Raw genomic sequence first — 13,107 nt, 5'->3', positions numbered from 1 at the left:
ATGTAGACAGATACATAGATATTAATCAGAATAATATATAATTAGGTTTTATTAAGATCAGATCAGATATAAAAACTAGACTACTCAAAATTCTGCTCTCCAACCATCCCTGGTGGCCTAATGGTTAGGATTGAGTGCTCTCTCAAAATTCTGCTCTCCAAATAATGTTATAAACTATTAAAATACATGTTATTTTAAAAGGTTAAGTAACGTAAATTATGCGGTGAACCAGCTGTAATTTCGTATTTATCCAAGAGCAGAGTTTGATGAGTAGTGGCTTTTCAAAGTGACATGTGTCTAATTGAATAAACCAAGTGATCTGTAATCACGATAGGGTGGGTGAGCTATGGAAACCGATTACAAAGAATAGAAGGCACAAATGGAGAGAGTGACAGGTGTTTGTGCAGGCACCCGGAAACATGGAAATAAATATCCTAATCTTCTTCTTTGTATTCGTCATAATAAGGAGAATCACGAAGGGCCAGTCGTTCAAAGTAATGACTGAATAATCAGGTGCATAGAGCAGCAGGTGGACTTGTAGGGTTCTTCTGATGAAAATTACAGAACTGGTTCTTGCAGGAAATTATGATGAAAATGATGTAATCACAGAGAGAAGGACCTTAGGTATCATTAATGTCTTCTCTGAATATTCAAGGCAAAAATGTATTTCACCTGTTGTTATGATTGATACAGCCTTATTTAGATTATTTTTTCCTTAGATTTGAATAAACCCGTTTAATCTTAGCTGACTTCTTTATGTAAATGTGCTGTGATTTTTACATCACCCAGATAGCGAAGCATTATGAAGGTAATCATAGAATCCACCGCCAATGTAATTGTTCTGTTCTCTTCTTCACTTTCAAATTATCTCAGAGTTGGGGGAGAAACTTTCTCAAGTTTCCTGTTTGTATTTTCATGAGAATAATGGTCTTCACAGTACATCTGCTAAAAAGTATAATCGTTGGCTCTGAAGAAAGCTTTGAAACATAGAACATACAGTAAACATAGGATCTGCAGCTTTCAAGTCAGAGCCTGGTGGCACAGTGGTCAAGCACTCAGCTGCTGACAGAAAGGTCAGCAGTTCAAGCCCACCAGCCACTCTACGGGAGAAGGATGGGGCAGCCTGCTTCGTAAGCATTATAACCTCGGAAGCCCTATCACTGTGTCCTACAGAGTTGCCGTGAGTCAGAATCGACTTGCCAGCAATGGATTTGGTGTTTGGGGGGTTTAAAGTCAGCAGCAGGTGGTTTATACAGGTAATAACACATTGAAAACTGTCATAAAATACACATGGAACAATAACAGCTGACCATCCAATCTACGTCAGACCAAAACAGCCGTCGATCTATACGTAGTGACGGCAGAATGAATAAAACTCAAACCTCAACTCAAAGCAACATTTAGTATTCATTAGGTATTTTTCTCAGATTTTCATTAAATTAAAGGCTATAAAAGGCGATTAGCATAGCATTTTGTTTTCTTAAAATGATGGGCACTTTTTTTTGCCTTAAAACAGAATTCGCTTTAAATAGTAAATTTGGCTTCCACAAGAGTTTTGTTATGTTTGAAATTTTGAATAGCTGTGTATATGCATTCTTATCAGAGGATAATATAAATAAGAAGAATATTCCTTGACAGTATAGTTAAAATAGGTCTTCATTATAATGAACAACTTTGAAGGTTTAATATGTATTTTCTGTTTCCTATAAAGTATTTTTAACTTTTTAAAATCAATGATAAACTCATAAGGAAGAAATTAATATTTCTGGCACACATTTTTATTTGTTGGATTAATATATGATATTTTCAACATTGTTTAACAAATAGGCAAAGTTGTTATTCCCTAGAACGTTATGTAGAGCCTGGTTCTCAAATGTGGCTGCACGTTGGGGTCACCTGGAGAACTTTTAAAACTCTCCATGCCGAGGCTGCAGCCCAGACCTGTTACATCATTGTCTCTGGGGGAGAGAAGCAGGCACGGTAGTTTTTACAGCTTCCTCAGGCAGTTCCGGTGGGTAGCCAAGTTTGAGAACCACTGATGTTGTGAGTTTGGGTTTTTACTTTTTCTTGTTCTTTCTTTATTCCTTTTATCATACACTTCTTTAAGTTCATAACAGCACTTTCCGTACTTGATCATATCTCGTTTACTCTATCTTATAATATTTTACACTAGGTAATTGAATAGAATTCTTTCCAACAGAACTTTAAGTGAAAGTTTTCCCAGTCTAAACCTAAAAGGCATTGAATTATGGCTGGATGTGTAGTGAACTTATTTACCTTTACACCTTTTATCATCAGAAAATTCATTTTGTTTCTTCCAGGCATACTGTACAAAGGCAATGGGGAAAACCAGTTTATCTCCCAGCAGCCCCCGGTGGTCAGCAGTGTCATGGGCAATGGACGGAGACGCAGTATCTCCTGCCCAAGCTGCAACGGTCAAGCGGATGGTAATAAACTCCTGGCCCCAGTTGCCTTGGCTTGTGGGATCGACGGCAGTCTGTACGTAGGCGATTTCAACTATGTTCGGCGGATATTCCCTTCCGGAAACGTAACAAGCGTTTTAGAACTAAGGTATGTCTTTCCTTATTTTGGGATTCTTAAACCTGTAACAGAGTTCATACATTTGAACTTTAATGCCTCAAAACAGAACTCACTTTAAACAGTAAATTGGCCTTTCACAATAGTTTTGTTATGTTTGAAATTTTGAATAACTGTGTGTTTAAAAAAGCTAAACATGCCAAAGTGTTAAGTCTAATGTACTAATTTATTTATGCAAACCTACTTTCCTGGTGTTTAAAGTCCTCCTAGAGAGAAGCTAGGTTCTTGACTGAAGTGAGAGAAGCACAACACGTCCATACTGCACTGTCAGTATGTACATAGTATCAAGTGAGCCAGTGTATGAAATGCCTCCTGATTCCAGTGAACTCTCTGTGCTCTAGAAGGATAGAACTAGGATTGTTAAACCCTTTCGTTTTTTAAGCACTTTAGTTTTCTTGAAGTCCTGGTGGCGAATGGTTAAGAGCTTGGCTGAAAACAAAAAGGTCAGCAGTTCAAATCCACCAGCTGCTCCTTGGAAACCCTATGGGACAGCTCTACTCTGTCCTATAGGGTCACTATGTGTGGCAATGGGTTTGGTTAGCTTTCTTTAGACTAACCCTGTAAAACATTTCATTGTGATTCAGAACATAGTAGTAAAAAAACAAAGGCTGCGTACTCCCTTTAATTAAAATATTAGATCTCTAAGTTGAGTTAATCTGTTAGCCATAATACCAGTCAGAAAGATAACAAACTGTTGTGTTTGCTTTGTTTACTTAAGTGTGATTATCAAAATCATCCTATTCCATAAGTCATTTGATCAGCCGTGGCCTACAAAATTCTTTTCTAGAGTTATTTCAGTTTAAGTTGGCAATTTTCCTTACAAAACATAAAAATTTCAGTATTCAACTCATTCTATTTTAGAAGGCTTTTCTAACTGTGTGTTCTTTTTTTACCTTTTTTTATCTGCTTCCACCAAGAAATAAAGATTTTAGACATAGGTAAGCGTCTTGCTTAAAGGTTATTGTATGTGTTTAAATGTTCTTTTTCCATCTCAACATGACTCTGAAATTGTTCTCTAATAAGATGTCATCATGAGAGAGGAGTTAAATCTGCTTAACTAAATGATTATTATGTCATATATTGCAAATTATATTATACGGTATAATTTGGGCAATATTTTCAGGTTGGTTCATAAAATAGATTGTGTTACCAAAAAAAGTATAACAAAAAAATATTGCTATGCTTCAGTCACTGCTTCACATAATCTAAGCCACGTTGTCCAGGACGCATGAAAAGCACAGTAGGAGAGTTTAAAGAGGCAGTATAGTTTGACTGATAGACAGGCAGATTCTTGTTTTCTTGGGCACAAAAACATTAAATTTAGAGGACCCTGTTTAAGGAAAAGAATCCCAAAATATTTTACTTTGAAAAATTAAAAAAAAAAAAAAGTCTTATGAACATATTGTCAGGGCCCCTTACTGGGCTTGGAAAGGACCTCTGCAAGTGAGGGACCCAGAACTTTGTTAGCTTCCTGGTAATTCATCTCTGCCTTTAGTTTATATGTCCTAAGTTGGGAGAGCTGCTAAATTTGAGTTTTAAGAAGTACTATTTTCATCGACAGTATTATGGGGAAAAGATTTTCTTCGAAACTAAGCATGAATACAGTTGGTGCAAATACTACATATAGGCCCAGACGTTTTTCTTACTCTATTTGCAATCTACCTTAGCTGGAAAAGGTACAGTGAAAGCTTGTGTGAGCACTTTTCACTGGAAAACTGCTCAGAACAGCAACAAAAAGGTGGGGAAAGGGGGACAGATAACATTTAAAAGTAAAGTTAGAAATCGCTAAGAAAACTGGACATGCTCGATCTAATTTGGCCATTAAAATATCTAATAAATTATATCAGTTTGAAAAAAAAGCAAGATTTTATTTGAAGTTCTTTATGAATAAATCAACAAAATCCATTTAAACTGTTGTGTAGAGATTGACAACTAGGAAAATAAAAACCAAAGTTCTCCTGAATGATGTGTAAGCTTGTTGCATATCAATGTGACCAGGCATGGTGCGGTGACCTTTTCTGAAATCCCCTATTGATCTTGTACTATCTGCTAAAAACTCAGCCACACGCTAAGATTAACACTAAATTTCTCCAGCCTCCTGAGCATGCAAAGCCCTGTTATTAGAAACACAGCAGAATATCTGAATTTTTCTGGCCTTGCTTTCTTGGTAACTGTGGAAAAAAGAGGGAAGACAAACAGGTATACCCCAACTAAATGTGAAAATGCTGGACACAGTACAGAGAAGAGCTGTCAGAGTGGCTGTCACTTAACAAGCTGGCCTGTTACCCACGAGGTGTGGTGCCAGGTACTTTATATGTTAGCGCAGACCCACACAACAGTCCTTCAGGTTACAGATGAGGCTCAAGGCAGTTAACCTGTCTTTCCCAAGACACATTACCAAGAAATGGGAGCAGAGATTTGAACCACCTAAAAACTGTGTTCTTTCTTCTACACCACACAGCCAGCTTTTATACGTCCAAATGGCTAGGTTTCTGTGAAGTGATTCCCTAGGTGTGTAAAAAGCTAGACTCGTTTCCAATCATTTGACAAATTACTTGGAGCTTTAATCCTGTTGTCTGGGAACAAAATCTGTGAGGTTAGAGCTTCGCCGTTGGCAGTTCTTAAGGACGTAAACTTGTGTGTGTACTCACCTATGCACTAACCCATGGTGTTTGGCAGCAGCACTCATTGTAATCTCCCTCTCATGACCTTCCCTCGCCCATCACCTCTGCACGTTTTCATGGCTAAGCTCTGACTCCTGCATTTCCTTCACGTCCATGCATGTAAAATGCACTGTTTGGGTTTTATATTGATATCCATCTTTATTAAGTCAGTCAGTTAACTCATTACCTACCGTGTGCTAGACACTTTGACAGACAGTAGTATAAGACAAAGTACCTGCTCTTAGAGCTCACTACCTAGGAAGGGAAACAAGGTATACATGTGACAAATAGCATTATCACCATCATCCTTTGCAACTTTATCATGTCCGTGGCTGACACTGTGAGAGTAACTCTGTAGAGGAAGAGATTACCGGGAGACAGGAGGATGGTAAGGAAAAGCCTCCTGGAAGGGTTGATATTTGAGCTAGGCCTAAAAATGAGATCTGCTTAAACATAACAGCAAAAAGAAAGGAGGTCAGTAAGAAAAAGAAATGTAAACTCACAGGGGTCTGGGAAAGCGATGAGCAAGACACGTTCTGAGAGTAATCAGAGTCACCTGAGGGGAGCAGAGGCTGCATGTTGGTATAATGAGAGATCCAGATAGAAAAGTAGGTTATGGTCAGGTTGCTTAGGGCTGTGAGCACTCCCAGGGGCCGCTATTCTGGTCTATAGGATAACAGAGACAGAGGGGAACCATTTCATGATTTTGAACAAGATAGTGGCATACTCAAAGTGGCCTTTTAGGAAGATTAATCTCAGATCAGTGTTCAGAATGACTTGAATACCAATTAGACAGCTGTCGTGCTACAACCATGATACCTACAAGAGGATGGCTTGCAATGAAGGAATTCAACCAATAAAGTAAAGGAAGGCAAAGAATGGGCAGACAGTATATGAGTGATGAGGAAGAGGAAGACAGAAAATGACCAAGGTTTTGAGCCCAAATAATCAAACAGATGATGTCATTGATAAAAATATTGATTCAGTTTGCTTAATAACCTAATTAATCAAAATTGACTTACCAAAGTCAACATATTTCAGCTCAGTGGAGATTCTTCATTTAGCTTAAAAAAATTAAAATTCGTTTCAGATGCACATCTTCTTACTTGCCTACCTAGCTCATCTTCCTTTTACTGGTTAATGGGGTCCTGCTCGGCTTTCCCCTTATCCTCCTTTCCTGGCTAACATAAAAGTTGTGAGGAGCTTTTATGTTGATAGGAAGTGATAGGAAGAAAAAAAATTGAAAAATATGTCTAAATCTATACAAATGAACGGTGCTGTCAGTTGTTAATGACCGAGTAAAACATAAACTGCAGGCTTCTGTCCTCTTACTGTCTGGACTAGTGGCAAAATAATAACAACATTGGATAACAAAGTAAATATAAAAACACGTAATCTTATTATTTAAAAATGCAGACAGTATTCTTTTATACAAAATTAATAAATATAGGCAGGATACTATATAAAAGTCTAACTATACTTTAATGAAGAGATATAAATACTACTCAATCAACATACTGAAGAGTCTACATAAGTGAAAGCTTCTAAAATGCTTTAAAAAGTGTTTTTTCTAGATATGCTAAACATATCCCCCTGTGATGTTTATATTATTCCTTCGCTAACAAACCCCATTTACAGGTGGTAAATTGTAGCTCATCCCTGTTCCAATTCTTAAAACTTCCAAAAGAAAGGAACGTAAATTAATTAACTAATACCAGCCAAGGGGCATTTAAACATGTAGGATTAAAAATCAACTTTGTGAATTTTACATCACCAATTAAAGGATCAAAGATAGTGTCAATCACAGGTCTATGAATTTGAATCCAATTAAATTTAGATATAAAATTTTTTAAACTTGATTCAGCAGTCCTTATTGACTTCATATTTAAAAATTAAGTAGGCACAGAAATACTACATACCAAACCTTTGCTTGCAATAATCTAAACAGTCTTGGTTACCAGAAAATAGACAATTTTGCTTTTATACATAAATGTAATTTGTAATGCTTCTTCAGACACTTCGTGTTCCAAGAGCTGTGGTATAATTTCCAGCTAAAAAGGTAAAAGTGCTAACAGTGTCTATTCTATGGCATGTTCTTTGCAAAGATTTCTCTTGTCTAAGAACTTGGACTTTGACAAAATGAGCAAATCAAGCCTGCATTTACCACTGGGTCCGTGTCTAATTGACTAAGACTGTAGAGAAGACGGCCCGATAATTGTGACGCTCTGGGCACTTCAGGATGACTTACGAATCAAGATGCAATGTACTCAAGTAGCTTAACTTGATCTGTTTTGTGTTGCTGCTATTAGTCACAATCTAAATGTCATTTTAAACTTCTCTGAAACAGAAAAACTTCAGACTGCTGAACAGAGGTTTCCCAAAACATGCACGCCAGCCGCCAGCTGCAGACTGTTTTCAGTCATGGTAGCCTCATGTTTTCACACTGGATAGACCACTGCTGCAAAAACTCACCAGCCATTTATTTGTACTAACACACCAGCCTCTTTAGTGTGTTGGCTTTTCAGGAAGTTGGAGGGCAAGTACTAGCTTACCTTATCAGAAAACTCTCCATGCTTAAATTAGGTGTCCAAGAATCCCAACTCTCTCACATGGTTCAGAGCTTCTCTGCCACCAGTCTGTCAACTAAAAATTTCCACACTTTTTTTTTTTCTTTCTTTCTTTTAATACTTTGCCCTCTTTTCATTTAAAAAAGGCTAGGATCTAAGACTAGCTTTAACTTACCATGCTGAGCTACACTGCGGAGAATTTATCCAGTTCTCATTTCCTACCACTCTGTGGGAGTGTTTCCAGAGGCCGATTCTCTTCTCTAGGGCCACAGATTCTCTCTGTTTGCTCTCCAGACGATGGGGTTGTGTGCAAAATTAGGGCTTTGTTTGGCGGACGCTTTCAAAACCATTGACATATGTTGCTTAAGTTAGAAATTTCTGTGTCTTCAAGGAAGTTGACAGGAAACACACAGATATAAGTAAGCACCACTTTGGATATTCTTGTATCACTAGCCCACTAGCATAAAGCTGATGCCAATAAATGCAAAGCTTATGACTTGAATGTCAGGTGGTTTTGCACAGCAGCCACCTCAGAGTGGTTTGTTTTTTCTCAAAACAAGGGACACGATGGAAAAATATGCATGATTCAGTTCATTTTATTGTCGCTACTTCTTAAACAATTCAAAATGTGTATTTTAAGATGGGTCAGCATCATTTTTATGGTTTATAAAGTTATAGTGGAGCCCTAGTGGTACAGTGGTTAAAGAGCTTGGCTGCTAACCAAAAGGTCAGCAGTTCAAATGCACCAGCCGCTCCTTGGAAACCCTATGGAGCAGTTCTACTCTGTCCTATAGGGTCGGTATGTGTCTTAATCAACTCTACGGCAATGGGATTTGGGGGCAGATGGGTTAATGTTACAGTATAATGACAGCAGGATTCAAGAAACAAATGTGAACCTAACCAAATTTAGATAAATGCTTTCTCCTTATTAATTTTCAAAAAGTAAGTCATACTTGAGTTAGTGAACAGTAGTTATTGTACTTATAGACTGTATGGAGTTCCAAGGCAGGAGACGTCGCAGTGTAGGAGGAGATAGGACCAAAGACCACACTGAGAATAGCTAATGCTCTTTGGGCGTGGGTTACGTGCTTGGCAGTGTTCCAGGGATTTTATGTGTATTACTTCATGTAATCCTCACGAAATCCTCTGAGGTATGTATTACTATTGTCCCTTTACAGATAAGGAATCTGAGGCACAGATAGATAACTTATCCAAGATCACACCATTAATGAGTGTTAAAACCGGGGTTCAAACCCAGGCAACCTGATCCCAAGCTCATATTCATAGATGTATAACTGAAAGACACACTTACCAATTATATACACGTGAGAGACCGACTCTGTCGATGTCAGACTTCATAGAACGAAAAAAAACTCTGTAAAATTCTTGTGAATGTCATATTGATACGTAACTTTATACTTCATTACAAAGAAATAAACAGGCACATTAAGGAACAGAATATATCTTGCTGCATTTTAAATTCCAGCCATCATCTTGAGGAAATGATACAACAACACTTAGCATGGCAAGTTAATCATTCGGCATAACCCAACAGTTGTGAAATGTTTTTATTTCATAATGACTTGCATCTTTTTATGACTTCTTTATGTCACTTTTCACCCTTTCACACATATTTACACACTCAAGGCTGTCTCTTGTCACTAAAAGAAAGTAAAGACTGGAAAGGAGAACCTGGAAATGAGTCCTTTTGTGAGGTGGTACTCCAACATCACAGCTCTGAAAGTCTCCACAGACTCCAGTGTGGCCTGCTACCCCCTCCACCGGTGTGAGAAACACTAGTGGGAATTGTAACCTGTTGTTTTAAAAATAGAATCTCTTACAGGAGGGGTGCAGTGCATACACTCGTCAGTTAAAAGGCAGAGCAGTAAGTCCTGGGAATTGTTTCCTTAGTACCTGACTAGTAACGAGAAAACTACTGCACTATTATCGGAGTAATTATTTTCACATAGAGTTAGGTTTATACTACATATTTTTGATGCTCACGTATAAGATAAATGGAAAACACGCATATAATTGTGTGTGTGTGGAGAGAAAGAATCAATGAGAACGCCTCAGTGAGACCAAGCTCATCATCAAAAGATTCATGGAACCTGCTCTATTCCTGTCACTGGACATCTTTTTGGGACACAACCATTTAAACTCTTTTTAGATTTATTTATTTTTCACGAGACACTATTTGCACATGGCGCAAAATTATATTTTTAAGAATGTGGTGTTGAGTACTTGTAAGAAGATTGACTTTTTAATTCCTACTATGTTGTAATTTGCCCACTCTTTGGTAACGTTGGCCTTACCAGCTGAGATGTTTTAATTTTCCCTACCTTATATTTACAGAAGAGAGCAGTGGCCTTTTAGTGGTAGACTTCTCGCCTTCAACATGGGAGGCCCAGGTTCCATTACCGGTCAGTGCACCCCGTAAGCAGCCACCACCCCTCGCAGGGCGGTCTTGTGTGTTGCTATGATGCTGAGCAGGTTTCAGTGGAGCTTACAGACTAGGACAGTGTAGGAAGAAAGGCCTGGCCTGGTAATACTCTGAAAAAATCAGCCAGTGAAAACGTTACGGATCACAGCAGTCCAGTCTTCTTGTGGATGGGGTCGCCATGAATTGGGGCCAACTCGACGGCAGCTAGCAACAACAACGTATTTATAAAATGGAGGCACTACATTTTGTGAACAGATACCTGTATCTCTCCAAATTCACAGACTGATTTTGCTGCTCAGTTTAAAAATGTTAGAAATAGAACTGATAGATCTAGCACTCTGACTCATCGCATTAGGCCACCAACTGAGACTGCCTCCCACACCTGAATGACCTCATTTTAATAAACACTATAGCTCAGGACAAACATTGCAAGTGCTTCAGATTGCTATCCTGGATTATGATAAACAATCAAGATGGCCAGGGGTGGGTATTCTGTTTGATTTGGTTTTGTAGCAAGAAGAGAAAGGACAGTTCCCACTGATGAGGTCTGAGTGAAATGAGCAGCATATTGTACTTCACTGGGAAGCTGGATTGGGACACTTTACCCTGAATGAACGTTGGGTCTACCACTCAAGGATACCTTATCAATGGCTTTGGGCTGAGCCAAAGAGATGTAGGTAACTCGCTTCTTTGTTTCAGGCCATAGGCATATTACCTGATAAAGGTTAGTTATCTTTCAGATGGCTGATAAAGAATTGTTGAACCCTCAGCGTCAGGCACAGAGGAAAACAGTAACATCAGAGATTGCTACCAGTGATCACATTCTTTTCAGTCATTATTAAGTATGATGTTCATTTTCAAGTCTTTCATAACAGATTCAAGTTCTTAATCAGTTTCTCATCATCCATTTTATTTTGCTTTTAATTATCCTCTGCTAGGAATAACTCTCTTGTGACAACTGCGTCTGATCCCTTTTTACAGCAGCAACCCAGCTCACAGATACTACCTCGCAACTGATCCAGTCACAGGAGACCTGTATGTTTCTGACACTAACACCCGCAGAATTTACCGCCCAAAGTCACTCACAGGCGCAAAAGACTTGACTAAAAATGCCGAAGTGGTTGCAGGGACCGGGGAGCAGTGCCTCCCGTTTGACGAAGCCAGATGTGGGGATGGAGGGAAGGCTGTGGAAGCCACGCTCATGAGTCCCAAAGGTACTGGCAGTTATCAATTTAAGGGTTTCTTTTTATTAAAAAAAAAAAAAAAGGGAAGTAGACAATACAGTTGGTGCCTGATTGTGCTTAATGCTGAGTCTAACATTTTACCCTCAACTGAGTCCTGAAAAACTGTTTCACATCTAGTGTTTTTAAAGGCCATTTAACGCTAGACTGCTAGAATCTTAAGTTGATTTTATAATAAGTATTAGGTTCTTGGCATTTTTTATTGTCATACTATTTTTTCAACTTTTCAAAGAATAAAGGAACTACTGTATATTATTCAGGTCACATCCTGTTAAACTTAAAGAAGTATCCAAATTCTTTCATTGTCCTGGAATTTCTTTATCGTGAATGGATCCCAGGCCTCTTTAAAAGCCATCCCTAAGCAACCCTATTAGCCCTCACCCAGTTTGGAGCTGTCAACCTTTGTTTCTATGCCATGGGAAAAAAATGCTTGCTGTGAGGCATTTCTGGAGGTAACAAGAGCTGAAATTCTATGTGAGAAAGCTTCCTGGCTTTTAAACCAATCAGGACTGACTCCTTGCTCATGTATTATCCCATTCATTAGAATGTTTAGTTTTGGGTTTGGGGGCTTTATTTATATATTTATTTTCAATATAGCCAATGGCTATTATGTGAACAAGGACTGGGAAAAAGTATTTGTTATACTGAATTATTCATAATAGCAAATATCATTGTAACAAGGTCAATAAAATACTAACCTGGCTTAGATCTTGTTTTTAATTGTACTTTAGGTGAAGGTTTACAGAGCAAATTAGTTTCTCATTAAACAGTTAATACACATATTGTTTTGTGCCATTGGTTCCCAACCCCACAACATGTCAACACTCTCCCCCTCTTGACCTTGGGTTCCCCATTACCAGCTTTCCTGTCCCATCCTGCCTTCTCGTCCCTGCCCTGGGCTGGTGTGGCCATTTAGTCTCATTTTGTTTTATGGATCTGCCTCATCTTTGGCTGAAGGGTGAACCTCAGGAGTGACTTTAGTACTGAGCTCAAAGGGTGTCCAAGGGCCGTACTCTTGGGGTTCAGATCTATTTTTGTTAGAAGAATATCACTACTCTAAGTTCACTGGAGCCGAATTTGAACTGGTTCTATAATTTATAGACAATGACGTTATTTAGACATTATAACCTTATATTTAAAATGTACAGGGTGATTCATACACTCACTGGAGACTCTTACACATCTGTATTGTTTATTACATTTCATATTTATTTGTAATATAAACGCTGTATTGGCACTGTGGGGTTAAATGTTGACTTTAACAATGCACCTGTCATTTAATCAAAATTAATCATTTTTGAAAAATTTGTAACATTTATTTCTCTTGGGTAAAGGAATGGCTGTTGATAAGAATGGATTAATCTACTTTGTTGATGGAACCATGATCAGAAAAGTGGACCAAAATGGAATCATATCGACTCTCTTAGGTTCCAATGACCTGACTTCAGCCAGGCCTTTAACCTGTGACACCAGCATGCACATCAGCCAGGTGGGGTCTTAAGCTCGGATGTCTGTTTTCCTTTTAGGTGACTTGGTTTACCATGTCAGTAGACTGTGATGGCAACATATCAAACTGCATATGTCATATGTGGCTG

At 38.4% G+C, this 13,107-nt stretch overlaps 1 protein-coding gene across 1 annotated transcript in view; it reads left to right on the top strand.

The window, feature by feature from the left end:
• TENM3 (teneurin transmembrane protein 3) overlaps positions 1-13,107 on the top strand; it is a 788,034-nt gene that overhangs the window by 719,815 nt on the left and 55,112 nt on the right. The window contains exons 19-21 of the mRNA XM_064273551.1: positions 2,322-2,571; positions 11,253-11,485; positions 12,847-13,001. Of these exons, the coding sequence (XP_064129621.1) occupies positions 2,322-2,571; positions 11,253-11,485; positions 12,847-13,001 (638 nt within the window). The remainder of the gene's footprint in view (positions 1-2,321; positions 2,572-11,252; positions 11,486-12,846; positions 13,002-13,107) is intronic.

The sequence above is a fragment of the Loxodonta africana genome, chromosome 21, assembly GCF_030014295.1.
Source record: "Loxodonta africana isolate mLoxAfr1 chromosome 21, mLoxAfr1.hap2, whole genome shotgun sequence".
NCBI lineage: Eukaryota > Metazoa > Chordata > Mammalia > Proboscidea > Elephantidae > Loxodonta > Loxodonta africana.
The sequence above is the reverse complement of the archived record's forward strand: the minus strand, read 5'-3'. Positions and strand labels throughout refer to the sequence as shown.